General features: G+C 43.6%; 1 protein-coding gene across 2 annotated transcripts; it reads left to right on the top strand.

Annotated features, from left to right (window-relative positions):
- The first annotated feature begins 213 nt into the window (after positions 1-213).
- DAPP1 (dual adaptor of phosphotyrosine and 3-phosphoinositides 1) lies at positions 214-23,583 on the top strand. Of its 2 annotated transcripts, XM_032186729.1 has the most exons (9): positions 214-316; positions 9,436-9,558; positions 12,178-12,311; positions 16,021-16,151; positions 18,215-18,262; positions 18,446-18,508; positions 19,977-20,062; positions 22,151-22,238; positions 22,658-23,583. In XM_032186729.1, the coding sequence occupies exons 1-9, from the start codon at positions 255-257 to the stop codon at positions 22,706-22,708; spliced, it is 786 nt and encodes a 261-aa protein (XP_032042620.1). In that variant the 5' UTR covers positions 214-254; the 3' UTR covers positions 22,709-23,583. The 2 variants fall into 2 exon arrangements, with proteins under 2 accessions (XP_032042620.1, XP_032042621.1); XM_032186730.1 differs by lacking the exon at positions 18,446-18,508.
- Positions 23,584-23,744: the final 161 nt, after the last annotated feature.

The raw sequence follows: 23,744 nt of genomic DNA, 5'->3' as shown, positions 1-23,744 counted from the left end.
GAAGGAACACCACAAGTAAGTCAGAGATGAAACGGGAACCAAATGCAGTAAGAAAGGTTTATTCGTCGTGCACACGAAAGACGCCGGGGTACCGACTGCGGGCGCTCATGAGGACAGCAAGTACCACCCCGGGGTGCTCTGCGGGCTGCACCACTCATGACAAGCGCCGAGCGGCCGCCACCCGCCCGTGCACTTCCCCAGCGCCCCGCAGAGGCCACCGCGGGCCGGCGGCGTCCCCCGGCGGGGCGGAGGCGATGACGGAGCGCGGGGAGCCGCGTCCCGCTCCTCGGCTGGACGAGGAGCTGCAGGCCCTGGGGTAAGCAGCGGGGGGCCGGCCGCGAAATGGCGGCCCCCCGGCCCGCGGGGCGGCGGAGGGGCGAGGGGCGCCCCGCGCAAAATGGCGGCGGCGGGGTGGGGTGGGGTGGGGTAGGGTAGGGTAGGGGGGCAGCGCGGGGGTGGCAGTGCCCGATTGGGTGACAAAGCGTGGGGTTAAGAAAAAAAAAACTTTATTAGTAAAAAGTGGAGTTAGAAACGCTGTGGGTTGTGCTGATGAGCCCGCTTGGAGGGGCTTGGTACCCTGTTGGGTGATGGGGTCCGGGAGAGCAACAGGTATACAGAGGATGCTGGCACACAGCAGGTGGGGAATAAATCCTAATTAGAAAAATCCAGAGTGCAGGCAGGCGCTTCAAATATAACCAGGGGGTTACAGCTTTTCCAGGGTGGTGCGGAGCTGTGTCGGTTAAGACCTCTGCATCAGGAAGACGCTGCTTTTTGTGTTGGTGTCCCCATGTAGGACCAGGGGATGAAGTTTTTCTGGCCAGCGGTTTACTCCCCTCAAGCCTGGAGCCCGTCCTCTGGGCATCCTTAGCCCCGGTGGGCAGCCTGGCTTGGACCCTGGCCACCCCAACTCCACACCTTGCTGGGCACCTCGGGCTTTGGCAGCGAGAGGAGTGGGCGGTGGACAGCCGCCAGCCCTCTGGAAGGTGCCCTCCTCACCCCAAAACAAAGCCCCAGGAGCAAAAGGAAGGCTGCAGGTTGCCACAGACCCCGTTCCCTCCTTGCCACTGGCAGTCTGACATGTCTCGCCCATTTTGTCTGCTCCAGCTAGTTTTGCTTTTTATACTGGGAAGGCTTGCGTTGCTTTTTCCACGGTCAGCGTTGCTGTAGATAGGATAAATGGGGGCTGGTGGAGCAGCAGAGGTGGCAACCATAAAGCCAGGGAGGGAAGGGGCTGTGGTAGCAAACTGGAGGGGAGACAAAGCAGAAAAAAAAAAGACAAGTGATGATATTGAAAAAGCAAACAGGCTCTGGTGTCATCTCTGCATTCAAAAAGAAGAAAAAAGCAAAACTTCTGCTTGCTGGGTACTTACGGATGGGGACTGAATAACCATTTATTTCAGGGATTAATTCACTTAGTGAAGAGGTTGGAATACAAAGGCTTGGAATTACTATCTCCATACAGCTAATAAGTTTGCATATTTGGAAGCACCTATTAATGAAGTGCCTTGTTAGCAAAGCATCTAACTTACAAAATGAAGTAAAGTCACTTTTGCAATGGTAGCCAGAGTGGGCATTATCTGCTTTCCCTGTACAATTGTAAGATTACTCTCATCCTAAAAAAAAAGGCTACAGGAAAAAAAAAAAAAAAAAAAAAAAAAGTGAGTTTCAGCTGCTGCAGAAAACATGATTCCAAGTTGCCAGACTTTCATTTATTTAGACTATTTTAGACTATATGGCCTGAGCTGATCTATGCCAGTGACCTATGCTCATAAATGACTTTGCTGGTGGGCAAGAAGTTCATCCTATGATCCCATAGGACTGTAGTCTGCTTGGGTACAAGTGAGAATGGAAGACTGCAAATGAGAAAGCTACCAAGATGTTTTTTTAAACCTGTAGCCTCTTTTTTTTATTTCTGCTTTAGGGACATGATCTAAACTTCTCACCCTACTCCAAAATACTACGCGTTTCCTTCAGGGCAGTGTGTTGAATTAAATGAACTAAAGCTCAATAAGCAATGCCAAACAAAGACTCCCTTCAAATCATTAAATAAAGCACTTATTTTTTTGGGGGGTAGTACTAAGTCCACTTTTTTTTTTCTTTTTCTTTTTTTTCCTAAAGAGGAAAAAATTTGTCACACACCAAACATGCTGGTGGCATGGTCTAAAAGATTTCTTAATGTAAATACTTTTTTCAGTTGTAAGAAGTAAACATGTCACTCCCCAGCCCATAACATCTAATTCTCAGCCACCGCAACTTTTTTCCCTTAGTCCCTGGTGCTATGGCAGTGATGAGTTTCCCTTACACCCAGTGTAGCATCTCGAACAGCTGAGGCCTGATTCTGGTGAGGAATATATGTCATTGCCATAGTAAAGACCAACAGAGAAAAAGCTCATTCAAATGAGGAGCAACTTTGACATTCACATGGCTTTGGGAAAAAATGAAACATTATTTTACAGCTTCTGCTTTGCTGTGCAAAAATCAAAGAAGTTGGAGAAGGTTTGAAGAAGTGTGAAATGGGAAGCACTTTTTTTAACTTTTAAGGGAAAGGACATTGGTACCAGAATAATTTAAGAGTTTACCAGGTTAGCTGGTTATCAAAATGGAAAGTTGACAACAGGGCAGTTGGGTGTACAGTACAAAACCTATCAGACACTCTGCTAGGTTTGGAGGACCTGGTATTCACTGAGCTTGTCTAGATTAATGCTCCTGTAATTACACTGTAATTAGTGCATTGTTAAGAGCAATGCAGAAGGGAGAAGGAAAAAAAAAAACAATATACTCAAACCCCATCGTTATTTTGCTCCTGCTAGAGGTGTATCACCCATCACCAAAAATAAATAAATAAATAAAAATAAAGAAATGAGATTTAACAATCCAAATTGTTATCAGGGACAATCATAGGCACTGAGAGGTCTAGGCATATCTAAAGCTGTTTATTAGATCGGGTAGTAGTTTTGCAAAGCCTTGGTATTTATAAAGAAGAACTTTCTAGCCCTTTACATCATAGCAAGTGTGATGGATTTGGCTTTTTGTTGTTATTTTAAACAATTTATTTCGGTCGCTCAGTCTGTGGGAAGATGGAGGCTTGTTTATTTGAAGCCATCTAAACTATTTGATAGGGTCGGTGGTCAGGCAGTCAAGAGTTCAAAGTGGCCATCCAGAACCCTGTCAGCTCCGTTGTCGGGGTGTTTATAGATGTAACTAATGCTGAATGCATAGGAAGACCAAAACCAGAACAGAAGTTAAAAACATTCATTAATTTTTTATCTAAATGTTCCAAAAATATTTGAAAGGGAGCCTTGAAGTTTGTCAAAAGAGACATATCTTGGTTTAAAGGAAAAGGAAACTGAATTAAGGTTCTTCTCTCAAGAGCTCTCTGGCTCTTCCTGGAGTCAGCACTTTTTCCAGTTGCATTTTTTGCTGTTACTCTTGCTAAAAGGACAGCCTGAGTACTGCAGAGTGAAACTCCAGTAGCCGATCATGGATCATGTCAGTTTGGGGAACTCCACGCTGTGGTTCTTTTATTTGCGCAAGTGATGAGAATGTGGAATATCTTGTCATCTCAAGTAATTACAGACTGATTTGGTAATGCACCCTTGTTCCCAACATAATACAGCTTAGGCAACGCTGATTTATTTTCTGTCTTTGAGAGGCGAAAGGAATGTGGGAAGAGGAGCCAGGTTTTTGTAGCATTCTTCCCTTCGTAGCTCCGGCGTTGTCATCTCTTGTAGCACAGTTTTTATGTTTCTCCTGCTCCAGGATTGACAATATAGTGACAAACAGCGTTTGTGAGACAGAATAAGTCTAAGCATGAGCAACTTCATGCTTAGTTTTAGTAAGAGAAAAGAAATCAGACCACAGACATGAATCAGACTATGATAACATTTGGTTCTGCGATGAGGAACTGATATGACCAGGGCAGAGGAAATGGTCAGAATATTTTTTTTTCTTCATCTATATCTCTAATGTAAACAAGGTCAAAATTAACTCAGCAAGAAAGTGGGCCAAAGAAATGTGTGAAGCACAGAACAAAGTCAGTTGAGAAAAGGAGGAGAGAAAATGGAAGTGAGAAGCAGAAGCTGAACTAGTGAAAGCCTGCAGATAGAAGATGTGAATTTTAAGGTTGGATGAACTGAAGCCACTTCCTTATATTTCTATTTTTTAATTAATGTTCCTATGAGGTGGCACCCTTGTATTCCAGCAAAATACTTTCCATGGGTGTGTGCTTGACTGTGACACATTGAAACTTAGTGTTTCGGTGTGACACATTGAAAGGATGTCTATTAAATACCATTTTGGTTGTCTGCCACCCATAATTCCTCTCTTAACATTTTCACCCTTTTGTAGGGTCTCTAGAGCTCTGTCAACTCGTGCAATTAAAACAGTGCCAGATCATTGCTTTCACTGACGTGACATACAAGGAGCCCTTCATGATGGTGATAGGTAATATTGCTAGGGTTTCTGAATAGGAAAAAGAAATGGACATGTCTGATTTTGAAGTTGCTAATATGCAGCATGCAGAGACTAGAGAAACCAGCGAGACCATTTTGTAGAGTCATTTTCGGGGTAAATGCACATGAAGAGCATCATGTCCAGCCAAAGGAGATAAATCAAGCACTGCAGTACACTACTTCTTTAAACTAAGGACTGGAATACATCTTTGAGGCTAGTATATAATTTAAAGTATAAAGTAATTGAACTTGCTGTGGTAGAAGATACCTTTTATACATAAAAAGGTGCAAAACAGGCCAAGATCTATCAACACCACCATAACAACAAACAGCAACCAGGGTAAATAGCTGCTCTGAATAATTTAGGAATGAAGTCCTACTGAGAGCACTTCTAGACCGTCTCCCCTTGACGTGTATCTCCGTTCCCTTTCAGAGCTGGATGAGAGGTGACCTAGTTTGTGGCGTTTCTGCTTGGCTCCTGCAGCTCAGGCAGCCACAGTGCTGTCTGCAGGGACGCTCGCCCACGGAGAGCAAGCAGTAGTGCACCTACTGCAGCAGGGGAGGGAGCTTCAGCTGAAATTCAGCTGAATATTGAGACTCTCCTTCCCGTTTCAGAGAAGGAACTTGAAATTGCCTGAGCGTTTACAGAAGTGACCCAAAAGTACGAAGAGTATCTGACTCAATCCAGGCTGTAACTACCTGGGAACATAATCTGATAAGGACGCAAAATATAAGCCCTACTGCATTTTTCTGATAGCGAGGCGTACTTCAGAGTTAAGCATTGCTTCAGACATGAGAAGCAAACGACAGTCAAAACTTGCTGTGCTCTGTGCAGCTGCTAGCTACCTGTTGTTTTTATGAAGAGGAGCGAGCTTTGCTGCTGGACATGAAGCAGTTGCATGTAGAAATGTCTGAGAAGAGAATTAGCCACGTTTCTCAGCACTTATCCTTATGTCAACCATGGATTTTGTGTTTCTTGTGTATTCCAATACAATACTAATAGAAAGTTAATCCATCTGATGCCAACTGCAGTTTTATTCACCAGCCCCATTGGTGGAAAAGAAACATTTTGGAAAAATACCTGTATCGTTTCTTTGCCAACGGCATTATTGGAAATGGCAGATTGACATGCCTGATCTGTAGGGGACCTAGACATGATGTTTCAGTAGCATTTTTCTTTGAAGTATTTTGGCTTATTAAAGAACAAATGCATGCTTTGGGGATGCTGTTCTTACCTGAAGAGGGAGCTTCCCACCCCAAACACTGCTGTGGTGAGAGATCTACTCATTGCATTAACTACGCAGAGATCTTCAAAAAATAAGTAAGTTTTCATGTCAAAGTGCCCTATCCTGGGCCTGTACCGACTGGCGTATCTCTAAGGGCACAGATGGCTGGTACAGATGTGGTTTGTGGTGTGTCAGCCACCACGGGGAAGTCCCGCGGGTGCGCAGATCCTGAGGAGAAGGCCGTGTGCTGTGACGGCTTTTGGCTTCCTGGGGCAGCGTCCCTCTTCTGCCCACTCCTCATTGTAACAGTGACAACAGCAGAGCCCGTCCTGTGCTGTCACTGATGAAATCTCATCTAAAGGGTGGTCTGATTTCTGAAAAAGTGTTATTTTCCAGAGAGAAACAAAGGTAATGTCAGTATCATGTGCGCCTGCCTTAAGACATGCTGTCGATGGGCCCAGCAGATGCTTCCACCCTGAAGAGCAGGAGGAATAGCATTGTGGAGTGTACAGGAGTTTTTTATAGGAGAAATAAAGTAACCTGGAAAACAAACAAACAAAACACCTCCCAGAAGTTTGTACTTGAAACACAAGCACATGCAAGGCCAAGGGCAGAAGAGGCTCAGAGGCAGGGAAGGACTTTTCTCTCTCTTTCCCCCCATATTCTTCAGAGAGGTCTGTGTCAGGAGTAAAAGACAATTTCTGCTCTCCTGGTGATTTCCAGTCTGGCACCTGTCAGAGTACTGAGCATACTTCCAGAATTTTTGCAGTAAATGCAAGCTCTTTAAGTTATGTCAAATAGAGCTGACTTTTCGAAGGACCTTTAGGGAGATCCCAATATGTAAGGCTGTCGTTCAAAATGAAAATATGGACCAGATAATTCAGCTTTTTGAAGTAGAGCTTCCTAATGACCTCAGATAGATGGGTAGTTGTAGTGTCTTTCAACTTGAACTAATGTATTGATTTAAGGAGTCAGGGAAGTAGATACAATATCTTTTCTATCTACAGTTTCCTCTTCCAGTTATCACTCAGAAGAACAAAATTTAAGGTAAGGGTGGTGGCCCTTTATAACGTGCTGCTGAATGAGCCACGTCTCCCCTCCTTGATACCCACAAAGACTGAGCTTCAGGCTGCTATCTTAAAAGTTCATTTGGTATCAGTCGGCATACAACAGCTAATTCATCAAATTACCATGATTGTATTTATTTTTTAATGCTGCATTTTGACTGCAAATTTCAAGGAACTGCCTTCAAGATTTTTTCCAAAAAAGAAAAAAAAAAAAAAAAAAAGGATTTCTCCCCCCCCCTAAAAATACTTAAATTCAATTGAAGTGCATCTAGCAGTATCCAACTACAAGGTTTTTAGGGTTTCTTTTTAGCCTTGTTTACTTTTATTTGTGTCATCAGATAGACTGGGTGAGGAGATCAGAAGGACCTTCAGACATTTCCATGGGTGTGTATTTACTGGTGGTCCGCATTCAAATGCTAATTTTTCCATGGGATTTTTAAATGGGACCTGCTTTTATGTTATTGAAACGAATTTTGAATGACCATTTTCAGAGTGGAATAGCCAAGTAACCTGGCAGTTGTTACTGACTGAGCCATCTGTGACAACAGAGGGGAAAAAATAGCTGTGTAACGCAGCCACTTTGGCAGTGAAAGCTGCATTATTGCTTCACATTCACTTCTATTTTTTAAGCTGAACAAGATGACCGTGGTAATATTTGAGGGATTTTTGTCTGAGACAGCATATTTATGTGAGAAGAGTGGTGCAACCTTTGCAGCTGATTTAAATATCCACTTTATGCCAAAGTTACTTTCCCAAGTGCTCCCCCCAGGCTCTGCTACCACAGGGGAAGAATTTCATTAGTTGCTCTTGTGTGTGAAGAGGTTTAAGCTGAACATTTTATGAACTTAGGTGACATCTGTTTTAAAATCCAAATAAAAGGCTTTTTGGAAATAAGGTAACAGCACGCTTATGAGCAACCTCAAACCGAACATGCCGTCATTATGAAAATGACCACTTTTTTGACGTTTTCTGAATATATTTCTTTTGCACAGACGTGAAAGAAAAGGCATGATGACACATCCTACCCAAAACACAGCGTTGTCTTCTCAGCTGTAGATCCAGCCAACCCTGCAAGCTGCTGTGATCCTCATCCCATCAGAACAGATCTGACCTTTGACTGTTACTTGGGCAGTTAATCCCAAAGCAGATTGTGGCTGACAGGTGTTTCAGAGGATGACACTTTGATCTTTAAATACTCATTATTTTATTCGACTGTGTAGATGGTCCACAGAGCACGTCCTAGAGCCAAAGCAGCGATACTCTGCCTGTATTGAGTTTCACGTGGAACTTGTCTTGCACAGGGTTAACAGTCTGAGGTCTCTCATAAAGCAATTTGTCAACCAGCTGGCCTTTCAAGTAGGCAGCCAGCTAAATTCAGAGTTAAAACTTTGTGGGAGATGCCAAGTTCAGTGGCAACTTGTGATGAACAGATAAGGAGAAAGAGTGTATAGTCTTCAGCTTGAAGACTGTCGTGATACAAATGCCAGAAAATGCTGTGATCCAACCTTCTGCTGTCAAACAAATTATATTTCAATAGCTGAAATAGTTACGGACTTTGACCCCAAACCTACAGGCACACACTAAGAGCCTTCTTTAGAGGAAGGGGAAGGAGAAACAGCACCACCCCCATACAAAGGAGGGGAGAAGTACCAGCGACCCTGTATTCTCTCCTTCTTCTGCACCAGAAGTCCTGGTGTGTGTATATAGCCATTTTCCTATTTGCATACAGCATCTCTTACGGGGTTGACACTCCAGCCTTTTTTAGCTGTGGTCCTTTTTCTGTCTTCAGTCTGGGGAATGTTTCCAATGACATCCTTTTCTGTTGAAACAAATCAGGTGTTTCTATCTTGACTCATTCTGGGCAGAAACGAGGCTGTGAACAGAATTTCGTGGTCTTCATCGCAGGATTTTTTTCCACAGAATTCCATGTGGATTCCTTGTGGATTGTTTTTGTGTTGAAAAATTAATGAATATTCACTGAATTAAATGCAGCAAGTGTTCAGAAACATCACTGCATTCCTCAAAGCACATATGGCCGAGCAGCAGTGATGGCAATATTTTCTAAATTTTCTTATCAAATTCTGTTGGTTAACCTTGCTCCTTCCCTCTGCTCCATCCTCCAAAAAAGGTCATGCTTCAAATTAAAAATTGAAGTTTGGGCGAATCTGCTAAATTGCAGATTGTAGCAGTGCAGGGTGAACTGAGTTGTGAGAAACACTGAGTTTGGGAGGAGATTTTTATTTTAAAGTCCTGTGTGTTTGCCCCAAAAGAGAAACTATACCCAAGTGTGTAGATACGGCAGGAAGTACAGGTTCTGAAATTAGAGAAGGAATCCTGCATACCCCCTGGAATTGCTTTCACCTTCTCAGAATAGGTCTGGATATTTCTGGTTCCTTACACATGTAGAATTCGCAGGCTTCTTAGAAAGATTGAGCAAGCTATCAACTGTAAATTGTGGAAGAACACATTTTCATTATTAAAACAAAAATGATTTTCTGAGCTTGTCAAAAGGAGGTTCCTTAAGAGGCCGAGTTTTGAGCAATCTGTGTGAGCCTGTGAGAAGAATAATGTAGAATTGTAGCAGTGTTAGTTGCAGGGCTTCCTTTTTCTCTTAACTCAGCTCCATAACTCTGCAGAAGCTGTTAACTAAGAGCAGAGGGAATGATGCTTTAACCCCTTTTGTCTTCCCAGGTGGTATCATGATAATCTTACCCGACACGCAGCAGAAGCCCTGCTTCTTTCCAACGGGCAGGATGGAAGCTATCTCTTGAGGAAGAGTAATGAAAGGGAAGATTTGTATTCCCTCTCTGTAAGGTAAGGTACAGACAGAAGTGAGTTCATCTACTGCTGCATAACTGGCATTTTTCAGTCTTCACTTGCTCTGTGTTTGCATCTCATGCCTTGATATGACCTTTAGATTTCTTTCTAAGGCCCAGACTATTTGAATATATATTCCTAATGACGTAATCCTGTTGAATGACACTCTATTAGAATTAAAAAAAAAAAAAAAGATCAAATGTAGTATATGTTCTTATCAGTCTCTAGTGAACATTTAAGCTATTGCATTCATGCTCATTTCTGCCTCAGATTGAGCCTCTGAACCACAGCTCAGCTGAATCACAGTAACTTTTTAAGCCGAAGTCACTCTAATAGATACAAGGGTGCTAGTTATTCATGACCCTGGCAGGTAGGAACAGAGCATTCTCCCTTGAAATTGTGACTTTCTATGTGTCGTACAAGGAGCTTTTATGACTTGGGAGTGTAGTCACTCAGAACCCGAGGAAAGTGCACTTTGCCCATGTCCTGATCCCCTGAGGTGTAAAAAGTAAATATCAGCTGTGTCGCTGACTTCTGATAGAAGACACTGAAGCAAGCATGACTGTACACACACTGCTCAAGTTATTACTGCTATAGACAGCCATTTATAGAGGGAGCTTGAAGGGTGACAGACTGAGGTCTGAACCTGATGTTACAGAACAGATATTCAGAGTAGGAATGTCTGAATTGAGTGCAAGTGTTGGAAAGGAGAATGGTAGCATGTGTGTATAACAGCCTGCCTTAAAGAAGTAATTTCAGAAGAACCTGTATCTTGCTAGTTAGTATTTTTTGACTGTAAAATGCAACCAAACATTATTTGGAATAATCTACCCCAGTTTAAAAAAAAAAAAAATCATGAAACTAGTTTTCAAAGGCACTCAGGAAACAACTCATCATAACAAAATGAAATTTAAGTAGTTGTTCTAATATGAAATTAAAGCTAAAGAGTTAATGAAAATATATTTGCCATTTTAACAAATTCTAGGCTTATGACACCTAGAAAAGTCTACTTCAGACCAGTTCCAATCTTCTTCTACTCATCTTTTGACATAAAAGTCACTTAGTACATCCCTGTATGTATGGAGTGTTCCAGATCTGAGCCTGAAGCTTGGTCTTTTGCTCTGTTACATCAGTTTTGTGGTGGTACAACTCCCTTGAAATACTTACATTGATTTTAAAATGCTTCATTTATCCATTTTCTACTCTAAGTTTTCCTTTGCATTTTTTGACTAATACTAAAACTTCATTTTGGCAGAAGTAATTCATTTTTGTTCTGATTTATTTTGTAGAGTTATTTTGGAAGTTATAGCTGCCATTTTCTTCTCTCCTAAAATTATTTCTACAGCTTCTACTTTACTTTCTGCCTCTGAAGAAACTTCACCAGTCGTTATTGTAATTTGTGAAAGGAAACCGTGCTCAAACGTCCCTTGGGGTTTTAACTGACAGCTGTAAGAAGAACAGGGAGAGAGACTACATGCTGCCTGACACTCCCTTCCCCAGCTAAATTAGCCAACCCTAGAAAGGAACAATGAAATAGAGTAGAAGTTACTCTCATTGCAACATGGTATTTATTGTGAAATTAAATGAAAAGATAAGAACTGTCATTATAGCAAAGGGCTGTAGTGGCTATTTGGTAGATAGGGCCTCTGCACTTGACTTGCATGTTTTGTATCTGAGCTGTAGGGCAAAGCATGTAAAGGGTTGACAGAGGCATGTTCTACAATATCATGTCCTGAGTACTGTTCAGTCTCCTGTGGAAGTGTCAATAAACAACAGAAAAGGCAAATCCCTTTCTTCTGCAAAATTTGTCTGTGTATTTGCTACATACAGTTTCCCTGAGCCAGATTTTTCTCCAAACTCCTTTGGATGCTAGTAATATTAACAGAAGTAACTTTTTCAGAGAAGAGATACTCGCTCTAAGTGCTTCACTGACTTCTGAAGTCAAAATAAGTACCCATCCAGGAAGTGAGGCCTTGCACACTTCTCTAAATATCACCAGCTTTCATAAACAAATAATGTTGCTTCCCTGACAGGAAAAGGACCCTGGCTCTTGTTTGACAGCACCCACTGTCAGCTCCACAAAGGAGCCCTTTGCCTGAGGAGAGAGACAAAGCAGACAAATTTTAAAGCCTTAGTTGTCTGAAGTTAGGCTTAATAGGGGTGCAAAAAGGATGCAGCCTACGACTGAAAAAGCAACAAAGTGTTTTCGGTGAGATTGGGATGACACCTGAAAAGTAAGGTACATTGAGTGATACGGGCACAGCATCATGACCAAAGCCAGATGAACGAAGAGGGTCATCCTGCTTTGACAGAAGGCTGGAAACCTTGTTTATAAGTCTTTTTTCTTATTGGCAACAATAATTAGTTTAACTTACCTGGCCTTTCTAGGCTCTCACTATCCCTCATCCGTAAAGCAGCAATTAAATTTCCTTAATAAATCCGATTCTCAGATGTGTTGACTATTAGCGCCTGTTAGTAATAGCAGCATTATTACTGCCAGGACAATGATTTTCAGCCTATGATCTGATGTCCTGTAGTGGAAGCTGCTGCTTAGGGATTTTACATGCCAAATGCCCTTGGTATTTCTGCCTTGACAACTTTCCTTTTCTGTTTTAGGGGAAAAGATTCTGTGAAGCACTTCCATGTTGAACACACAGGAAGTTCATTCAAATTTGGATTTAACGAATTTGCTAGCTTGAAGGAATTAGTCATGCACTTTGCAAATCAGCCTTTAATTGGAAGTGAAACAGGTAAGGAGAGACGTATGTTTGTATCAACGTGCTTATAGTCAGGCTTCACACAGATCTGAGCCAAAGGAACTTTTGATATGTTAAAAGGTAGATCTGTTGCTGAAGTGCTCCTCTTCAGAGATTTACGTTTGTGTTAACCTGAGGTATCCAAAATATGCCTCTTCAAAAACTCAAGTTATGATGAAGACAAACTACATGTAGACTTACTGGGTTTTTGCTATCTAGGGACATGAGCTCTTTTTGGCCTCCTAGAGAAAGCAGCATTTCAAAATAAGCTGTAATGTAATGGGAGGAGCAGAACGTTCTGAAAAAAGGGCAAAACCAAAGCAGAGTTTTTAACTAGTGAGGAAATAAGTGTTCATATATGGAGTTGAAATCCCCCAGTAAGAATAAGTAGAAAAAGGACCTGAAATTGTTTAGCGTCATAATTCCTCATCCAAACAAGCCTACAGTGATATGCTCCTCTTTTTGTAGGAACTGTGCCCTGTATGACGTCTCCCTCTTCCTTTCTACAGCAGATCAGTCTGCTGATTTCATTCGCTATCACAGTGATTTGTGTGGCTTTTAAGAAAGGAGAAAAACACAGGCTTCTTCAGCAGCCAGCACACTATCTGAATTAAGAGTCAAAACATTAAACTCTATTCCTACAAGTGAGATGAGCACTGCCAGACTTGAATCCCGCAACAAACAGCTGTGTGTTAGCATGAAAGTGACAGTTTTAACAATAAGCTGCAGATGTGAGTAGATGTAAGTAGAAGATGAGTCAAAACAGATAAGTGCCAAAAATTTTCATATCCTGCGTAGAAAGTGTATGTAAATAACTCTGAGTCGCATTGATCAGATATGCAAGTGACCAATTAAATAATAGCTGCCACATGCAGTGGCTGTGATACATCACACAAATACACGTCGGTGCTCTGTTAACAGAAGCAGATCACAGGCATTAAATTCAAGTGTCGCTTTGCAAAATATTTTACAAAGCAATGCAGTAGTAAACTCAGTATTGCATTTAGACCAGAGTTTCTGGTGGTACCTTTTGTGCCAATAAGCTATTTTTCCTGTGAAGTCGGACATGCACCCACAGGCCTAGCTGTAAAGAGTTCAGATGACATAAAGCTTGTATTTCCCCATTCCTTCAGTACATGTGTTGCAGACAGTAGGAATTCAGGCTCTGATGTTACGTGATCTCTGTGGACAGACTCAACAGTGCTGAAGGATGGGCTCACTTGTCGCCTTAAGGCCCCCGCATCAGATTCTGCTGGCTCTGTGAAGCCTCTTTGATTTATTTAAGTTGAACATGATACAGTGCAGGAAAAAAACACTTGAACATCCCATCAAAAAATCCTTTGCCTTTTTTTTTTTACAATGGATAGCAGTAGAGAGGAAGAGAGAGCTGGCATTCAGGCAACACTCCTTCAGATGCAGATGTTGAAACTCTCTGGGATGACAACCAATCTCTACTAGAATAGAGAGCAGGGGCTTACATCACTTACATCACCAGCCAGTTTATAACACAGCAAAGCATGTACCTGTCCAAGCCATGGGCTGCCAGCTTCTTCAGGAGAATACAGAAGAGTATGTGATGGTTTCCTCTGTTTTCCATTGAAGTTTTGTCTCACTGGAGCTAGCTGTGTGTCTGAAGAGGCACACCAGGCTCTTTGATCACTACTTGAACGTGGAGGGTCCGCAGCCCTGCAAACTGGTCAGTGGAGCACAGTGGATCTTTCGTACTGGGACAGCTGCAGGATTGTGCTCCAAGGCCAAACAAACCTTGTCTCGCTACAGCTTCATTTGCCACTTCAGCTTGCTGCATGGATTAACGTATTTTTCTGCAGTGTAATGTGTACACTTCCTCCTGAACTACAGATAATGAAAAGGAAGTTGAGGCTGTTGTGTTCTGTGAGATTGTTTCTTGAACAGGCAAGCTGAAACTATTAATGCTGAAGAGAATATTTCCATATTTCTGTCTTTATTCAAAGGGACAAGGTCAAAACGTTATTCCTACCTGCTTAGTTTATCATTTTTTCCTTTATATTTTTTTGAAAACATACAGAAACATAGAGTCATTACTCAGGCAAGAAAGCAAAAGCCATTCAAACCTAGCATTTCCACCAACATGGCTAATTTATCTTCCTCCTTAGAAACGGATACTGTGCACAAACAGCAGAATCTTGCTGCAGTACAGCCTTTACTAGTTCTTTTATGTGTTTGCCAAATGACTCTGTACAAGTATCTTTTGTGGAGAAGAAACATGGAGAGCTTACTAGAAAACAAGCATTGTGTGAAATGTTAAACTAGCCCTGCCACTTCTGCCACGGGGATCTCCGTCTATGATGTACGTATGGTAATACTCAGAGCCTGTGCTGAGGAGTAGTTGCTGTAGGCTGGTGATGGGGTGTGTCTCAATTTCCTTTTTTTTATGCACAGCATTTTCTTCCTGTAAGGTCAGAGAGAATTAAACTGATCGTGACTTTTTACCTATTGCAAGCTGAACATAATGTATTTGCATACACCCATACATACACCCGTGCACAGATTTCAGTTGGCTACTTCAGCTGTCATGGTTCCACTTCCCTGTGCAGCTCTTCACATTACAAAACATAATTTAAACCTCATTTCACATTTAAGTTACTCAAATCACCTCTGGCTTTCAAGTCCCTCCTCCTCAACAGCTAACAATTCCAGCATGAAATGGAAATGCAGCAGCATGCGGTACTCTGTGATGTTGTTTTTAAACAAGGAGATTAGAAGGTAGAGCAGATCCTGATTTGAGGAAGTTCTTCACCGTGGTGAGTAGTGAGATGGAGTCACTCCTGTGAACACAGCTTTTTGCAGAAAATGGAAAAAAAAAAAAAAAAAAAAAAAGAAAGAAAGAAAGAAAAAAAAAAAGAACTTATTTGGAGAATAAAGAATTGCTATAATCAAAATGTTACTAACTAGGAAGAACTATGGCAAAATAATAAAAGGTGATGGTAATGCAGGCTTACAGTTTTGAAGTCTATCTGACAGATTAAAGGATTTGTGCAGCATCCAAGTGTGGGGAGTTGGCAAAACCAGGACGATTTATGACCTCATATCTAATATAGCGTCCTGCCTACCCACCCAGCCTCATGCACAGGAAGGGAATATAATATGTCCTAGGGTGAACACCAGTAAGTTTAAAAGTTTTAGAGACACCATTTATTTACAATTTTCACGGATGCTTACAAACAGATGTGATAATGGCTGTAGTCATAACTTCACGCATGCTGTGAAAGAGATGCCTGTACTTTGAAGAAAGTCAACAGGCAAATCTTTGCTACTACTTAGAAGAACTGAAGAGGGTTTTCACGAAAAAATCCATACCAAGGGATATGTACAGGGATGAGGGAATGTATTTAAGCCAGATCCAGGTGCCCAAGTCATTGTTGAGTCTGTTTGAGCAACACAGTAGAGCCAAGATGGTGACACTGGGCAAGTAAATCCAGCAACAAGTCCGTCTCTGTAGCACGGGTGAATTCTTGTAGAAGACATCCTCCACAAAGTCTGAACTATTCAAGTGGTGTAGGTTTGAAATATTTGACCAGATTTATCAACCTGAGAGAGCCATTATACCTTTTCCATTTTTAAGAAAAGGTCGAGTTCACCGTTCCACAAGCAGGCAGCTACCGCCAGTTATTTTCTAAGACCGTCTTGCCAGATTACTCACTCCTGCTCTTTTTCTCTCCAGGAACTTTAATTGTGTTGAAGCATCCCTATCCATGCAAAGTGGAAGAACCATCCATCTATGAGTCTGTCCGAGTTCACACGGCCATGCAGACGGGAAGGACAGAGAGTGATCTTGTTCCAAGTGCTCCCTCAGTAAGTCACGTGTGGTGTGAGGGATGTTTGGTGGCCTGAGTTTAGTATGATTGTTGGAGTGAGCTGTGGAATAACACCAGTAATTCATCCCTTTATGGGTTCTGAAATACGGGAAGTCTTTGCCAAACAAGGCAAAACAGATTTGCTAGGTACAGACAAAGCCTTTCAGAACTGTTTTCTCTGAGACCCTCAATGCTATCAGTGGGAAAACATTGTCTGCAGCTGGTGTAGGTGAGTCTGGCCATCCAAACAAAGTACCTAAGAGGGTTTTAGTTCTGCATTAACTTCACTTTAAAATGCCACCTTATCACTAACATTGTCAGGAATTTAAAAACAACACAGAAGACAAGCACTTCTCAAGTCTTTCTGACAAACCTGTCAGGCTGTATGTTACAATACCTTTGTCAGGTTGCACTCTAAGCCCTAGTTTTGGCAAACCTCCTTTACAGTCAGTGAGAAGTTCCTCTCTCCACAGGTGAGGGGAGGAGCACACAACAACTAAAACAAGTAATAGCTTCAGGATCTGTGACATTTAGTCTCACTCAGTGAACATGAGGATTAAATGACAGAGAGGAGTGCACCTGATTAATTAACAGGAAGCAGCGGACCCAATTAGACAGAAACTCATTGCTCATTATTTTAGTAGCCTTCTTGGTTTGGCAGAATTCTTTTCCTTAGTTAGCAAGACCCCTTCCTAACTGGAAGGAAGGAAGATAGCTCCTCTGACTTTCTAATTCACTTAAAAAAGGGAGCTTTTGAAAACAAACAAACAAACAACAACAACAACAACAACAAAACATTAAAAAGACAGGTGGGGACACGTGGAAAAGGAAATCCCAAACTGAAGTGTGGTACAACCAAATTAATAGTATCTGTGTGCTGATAGGTACATTATTTGAAAGAATTTTTTTAGCATTTTCTCATTTGAATTTATTACTACTTGAGAATCATCTTATCTTACTCTATGATAAGAAGGAATATGGCTTACTATATTCTAACACAGACTTGCAACCAAAATAGAAAGAGCAATATGACAAAGGAGAGCCTCCACCCTTTCAGCCCTAGTAAAAAGCTGTGTCATGTTAGAAGCCATGCCTTGCTGGTGTGAGAAACAAGAGAGCATCTTCATATCCACTTGGGCCATCTGCTCTGACATCTGTGACTCACTTGGACAGTAATTAGAGACTTTAAATCCCTAGTAACTCATATCTAAGTGAGACAGGTGGTTTGTCCAGAACTGTATTGCTCAAAACACAGAGGAAAGTATATTAATAACTAACTCTTGAGAGTAAAAGAGGAAGAGTTGCATTAATACAGGCTTATTAAGTCCATGAAAGAAGCACTTTGTATCCTACAACTAACTATTCATGTCTGACTTCCACTTAGCCTTCAAAGAAACTTGGCTTGCATATAAAAGGCGTTGTTTTTTCCAAGAGCAAATAGTAACCAACTCTGCAAGAATCTGGTTTCTAGAGGTCAGCAGTCTGACACGAGGTCTCTGCAGAAAGTTTCAGTGACTGTCTGAGAAATCACAGGCTCCTCAAGTCATTCATGGTACCAGTAAAACAGTTCAAAAACTAATTTTTCAGAAAGCACGTGGAATGTAACAGGTCTTTCCTCTAAAACATGTGGCTGCTTGAAAGAAGAAATTTATTGAATTTCAACAGCGATTTTTGTGGGTAATTCCACTGTCTGGTAAACCCTGGGTACTTCTGGTTATAACATGCACAGGGACAGCCAACCAAGTGTACTAAATAAAAATGAAACATAACTGCAAGTATTTTGCTTCATTTGGCTGACAAGATGTAGGCCAGAGGCTTGAACGGGGAGGCACAGTGTAAGATTTTGCCTCTAGAGCCAGCACAGGTCCATGTTTATCCCGGTGTTGGATCCAGCCTCACAAGGGGAGCAGGGCACACAGGATGAGGATAGTGCAAGCAGCGAGGGAAAGATTCCTGAGAATAGGCTGCTCCTCCACCTCATGGATGTAGGCAAAGAGGAGGACGTGGGAAATGGAAGCAGAGCTGTCTCTAACCCCGATCCCTTTCCTTCTCACTTCACAGCTTGGTACGAAAGAAGGCTATTTGATAAAACAAGGCAAAATAGTCAAGGTAAGAAAACCTCTTACTCCTTGCTTCTACTCTATAACCACACACACAATAGATAGTGAATGAAGAGCTGAAATGGCTCAGTTTCAATTCCCCTACAGAGAGGAACAATTTGTGTTTTGCTTTCCCAAGAAGCGGTGCGCTAAATTCTCCCAAGGCAATTACCATCCATTCTTAATCTTTCAGAACTGGAAGACGAGGTGGTTTACATTGCATAGGAACGAACTTAAATATTTCAAAGACCAGACAGTAAGTAGCCAACACCAGTTCCACTCTTCAAATCTCTGTAGAGGCAGCTGCAACCTCCTCCTACCTCTGGCTTCTTGCGTATCTATCACGGCTTACCAAGCTACAGCTTCCCATGCTGTCAGAGGGGTCAGACCTTTCAGTCAGAGTTTTGCTGATGACCTTAACGAGCAAGTTATTAAGTTTTACAGCTAGGAAACATCTCCTGTGCTCTGTCAGTCTTACCTCCTAGCTAGCGTTGCTCTTTACAGGGCATTTTTATTAGTGGCTTTCAAGCTACCAGCTCAGCTTTCACTGGTTAGTTTTGACATACAGCCTAGCGGAGAGCAGTGCTATTAAAATATTTCTGCAAATACCAGAAGTATGTTTTGCATTCCTTGATTTCATCCTTTGAGTTCAAAAGGTTGCACAGTTTACATAAACTGTTTATTTAAAAAAAAAAACCTCTTTGTTAGCACTCCACCTAGCACATAGTTTCACCTATTGCATCTGGGAAAATGTTCACCCTTTCTGTTGCTGTTCCATTTTCGTCTTAAACCGAGTAAAAATGCAGGTAGAGTTTCTCTACCCTTGCAAGACCTCCAGGGCGAGTTCCTCCAGAAGTGCAGCCAAATGGTTTACCTCTGCCCAGCCCTATTTCAAGGGCCTAACAGGTTTTAAAACAACAGCATGCACCTGCCCTCTCATCCTGAAATTCCCATTTATGAACAATGATGTAGTATTTGTGGGATTTGCCATCGGTGTTCCTTTCAGTTAAATCATGTTGAATTCGGCTTCCAGCGTAACATTTGTAAGGGCAGCACCCCACTTGCGGGAGCTGCTGAGGGTGTTTGAGCAGAGAGCAGCTGCCCTCTCACTTCAGCCACCTCTGATGAGGTGCTCAGCAGGGTGAAGTTTGAGAGAAACGAGTCAAAAGGACTCACACCTGGAGAGAAGGGAACTCTGAAGGGTGTGGGGCTGCAGTCACATGCATCACTGCATCCCTGCACCTTAGCACCTCCAGGCCTATCCCCAGAAAGCTAAACACACACAGCTTGAGCTCTCCTTGTGCCTTTCTCCCTGCTCAGCTTCAGCCTTTCAGAGCACTTTGGAATTAATTAAATCTCCAGCAGCTGGCTAAGCCTGATAAGACTTACAACTATCTCCTTCTTGTGAGCCTCAGCTGGACACCTGATCTGTTACTGAATTTAATTTAATGTAATTTAATTTAATTCTGACTTCCTGCAGCAGTAGTTTGCTGTTTGTCCAGCTTTGAGCTTACTGCCCAGTATCTTACATTCAGCTGCATTCATCTGACGTTAGCACCGACGTTCATTTTGCTTTAGTTTGGGTTTCCAGTGCTGTACCTGTTGCCCCCACACCCAGAGAAACCTGGAGCGTGTATAAGGGTCCACGTGCATCGAAGAGGAACTGAACTAGCCTTATATTCTGTTTCCATGTGCTCCCATTTTAAAACCACTTTATTTTCAAGGCCACAGAACCAATTCGGGCACTCGACTTGACGGAATGCTCAGCTGTGCAGTTTGACTATTCCCAAGAAAGAGTCAATTGTTTCTGGTAAGTCGCTGTTCTTTTCACACCTTGCTGGGCAGGCCAAAATAGCCAAGGGTGTTAAATGTAGCCACTGGGTGCCTGTGGCAAGAGGTTCTTTGGTTGGTGAGGAGGAAGAGGGTAGGCCTGCATATTGCGGGCACTTCTTTTCCTAATCCTGTGAGCGTGTATAATCACCACCTAGACTCGTGGAGCTCGGCGAGGGAGGGCCCAGCTGCTGGTTCAGATATTGCTACAGGTCGCACCGTAACTGCTTCTGTGCCTGAGTGTGGTTTGGGTCCATGTGGGCCGAGGCCAGCACGTCCCCGAGTACCCTGAGCTGGTGGAAGGGGATGGGGAGCAGGGTGTGGCCCTCACTATCCATGAAGAACTGGTTGGTGACCTGCTACGGCACTTAGATGTGCACAAGTCGATGGGGCCGGATGGGATCCACCCAAGGGTACTGAGGGAACTGGCAGAGGAGCTGGCCAAGCCACTGTCCATCATTTATCAGCAGTCCTGGCTATCGGGGGAGGTCCCAGTTGACTGGCGGCTAGCAAACGTGACGCCCATCTACAAGAAGGGCCGGAGGGCAGACCCGGGAAACTACAGGCCTGTCGGTTTGACCTCAGTGCCAGGAAAGCTCATGGAGCAGATCCTCCTGAGAGTCATCATGCAGCACTTGCAGGGGAAGCAGGCGATCAGGCCCAGTCAGCATGGCTTTATGAAAGGCAGGTCATGCCTGACGAACCTGATCTCCTTCTATGACAAAGTGACGCGCTGGGTGGATGAGGGAAAGGCTGTGGATGTGGTCTACCTTGACTTCAGCAAGGCTTTTGACACCGTCTCCCACAGCATTCTCCTCAAGAAACTGGCTGCTCTTGGCTTGGACTGGCGCACGCTTCGTTGGGTTAGAAACTGGCTGGATAGCCGGGCCCAAAGAGTCGTGGTGAATGGAGCCAAGTCCAGTTGGAGGCCAGTCACTAGTGGCGTCCCCCAGGGCTCGGTGCTGGGGCCGGTCCTCTTTAATATCTTCATCGATGATCTGGACGAGGGCATCGAGTGCACCCTCAGTAAGTTCGCAGATGACACCAAGTTAGGTGCGTGTGTCGATCTGCTTGAGGGTAGGAAGGCTCTGCAGGAGGATCTGGATAGGCTGCACCGATGGGCTGAGGTCAACTGCATGAAGTTCAACAAGGCCAAGTGCTGGGTCCTGCACCTGGGGCGCAATAACCCCAAGCAGAGCTACAGGCTGGGAGATGAGTGGTTGGAGAGCTGCCAGGCAGAGAAGGACCTGGGAGTGATGGTGGATAGTCAGCTAAATATGAGCCAGCAGTGTGCTCAGGTGGCCAAGAAGGCCAACGGCATCCTGGCTTGTATCAGGAACAGTGTGACCAGCAGGGCTAGGGAGGTGATCGTCCCCCTGTACTCAGCTCTGGTGAGGCCGCACCTCGAGTACTGTGTTCAGTTTTGGGCCCCTCGCTACAAGAAGGACATGGAGGTGCTTGAGCGGGTGCAGAGAAGGGCGACGAAGCTGGTGAGGGGCCTGGAGAACAAGTCCTACGAGGAGTGGCTGAGGGAGCTGGGCTTGTTCAGCCTGGAGGAGGCTCAGGGGCGACCTTATCGCTCTCTACAGATACCTTAAAGGAGGCTGTAGCGAGGTGGGGGTTGGTCTGTTCTCCCACGTGCCTGGTGACAGGCCATGGAGGAAGGGGCTAAAGTTGCGCAAGGGGTGTTTTAGATTGGATCTTAGGAAGAACTTCTTTACTGAAAGGGTTGTGAGGCATTGGAACAGGCTGCCCAGGGAAGTGGTGGAGTCACCATCCCTGGAAGTCTTCAAAAGACGTTTAGATGTAGAGCTTAGGGATATGGTTTAGTGGGGACTGCTAGCGTTAGGTCAGAGGTTGGACTCGATGATCTTGAGGTCTCTTCCAACCTAGAAATTCTGTGATTCTGTGAAAGGACTGTGAGCCACCGCTGGCTCGCCTCTCAGCATCACTGCCCTGCTCTGTCGTAACATGCACACACAATATACAGGCCAGACGGGTTTGGTTTTTGGAGGACCCGCTGGTTGTTCCAGAAATTTAAGAAATATTTCTGATTGTTTGCTTACAGCCTGGTGTTCCCGCTAAGGACATACTACCTGTGCGCCAAAACCGGGATAGAAGCGGACGAGTGGATTAAAATCCTGCGATGGAAGCTGGTAAGGTGATGCGTGGTGCTAAGCGACTGCGCCTCGGGAAGCAGTGCCCTTGGTACTGCTGCAGTAAGCCCCAATATTACAGCCTGCTAGGAGCAGTGAGGGGTGCTTGCTCTGGTTTCTGGGCCAACCAGACCAGAATACATCGTTTTCACGTAATGTATACATCTACAAACCCACTTTACATTTTTGGGATGCCCTTTGGATACTTGTTACAGAGAAGAAATGACTTCCATCTTCAAATGTGTCATAGTGTAGATAGTGGACGGTACTGAGCGTCAGCACAGACTGCGTGTGCTGGTCCTGAAGGAAGCAGTGACACGACAACCTAAAGGCTTGACAATGTTACTTCCTTTAAAAAAAAAAAAATCATTGTTTGGATTCATTTTTGCAAATGGTAATGGGTTGTTCTTCTGTTCTAGTCGCAGATACGGAGGCAACTGGAGCAGCGTAACTCCGCCCTCAGCTCCTAGCTGCACCTCCAGCACCGCGCCCTGGGCAGCAGTCGCCTCTGTGCCAAAGGGAAAAGGTGCCTGGCTACGAGGGGACAGCTTCAAACGCCTGCCTGACTTGCGGAGGGCCTGTGCGCGTGTGCCTGCTGCACACAGGTGTTTGCACACAGATTTTACAGCCCAGCGCTTCCAGGCTGTTGAGTCACACGTGGAGACTGTTGCAAAATCGCAGTCGGTTTGGTACGTGCGATTTACGTCCGTGGTGCACACTTGGTTCAGACACCCGTTAACTAGGCGGTCACTTCAAAACCCTGTGGTGATTCGGAGCACTCTTGAGAATTTACTGCAAGTTCCATCACTACTAACCCTCAGCAGCACGGTCTGTAACCTTGAGCCTGCTACTTAAAACCAGGCCTTCTGGAAACATTAAAGACTTATTTTGTATGGCCTGTTTAGGGCTTAAATCAAAAGAACAGAACTCATTACATTTCTGTAAATAATACCTAGATTACAATCCAAACAATTAAACCTAATATTTCAAGGCCCTTTTCAAGGTGATGGATGAGTAGCACTTCCAGTCAAATGTATTTTTGTACAGTTTAGATTTATCCCACAGCAATGGAACGCCACCTGCAGTTTGGTCCCTTGTGCTGCCTCTCTGAAAATGGGCTGCATTTTGTACGTTTCCCTCAGGCAGAGAATTCAGCACGCAGGACAGGAGGTTTTGTCCAGAGCTGTGTTCCAGAATTAAAGGTGCTGCTGAAACACCACCGCAAACCTCCCATGCTGGGCATTGCTCATGCAGCAGGGCAACAGCGTTCAGCAGCTGCCTGTAATGTCAGAAACCTGAAGAGGGGGAAAACATGCTGGAAGAAAAAAAGAAAATGCAGCTTTGGGCATAGGAATAGTATTTTATTTCAACTTAGAAATTCAAAGTGTTTGTAAATATTTTTATACAGACTGTTTTCTGAATAAAACGTCACTATAAAACTACCACAGGTCTTCCGTATTTCTGTACCCTATTGCTAAAGCTCTGCAGAATACACCTGTCCTCCTT

This window comes from Aythya fuligula, chromosome 4 (assembly GCF_009819795.1).
Source record: "Aythya fuligula isolate bAytFul2 chromosome 4, bAytFul2.pri, whole genome shotgun sequence".
In the NCBI taxonomy this organism is placed as follows: domain Eukaryota; kingdom Metazoa; phylum Chordata; class Aves; order Anseriformes; family Anatidae; genus Aythya; species Aythya fuligula.
The sequence above is the reverse complement of the archived record's forward strand: the minus strand, read 5'-3'. Positions and strand labels throughout refer to the sequence as shown.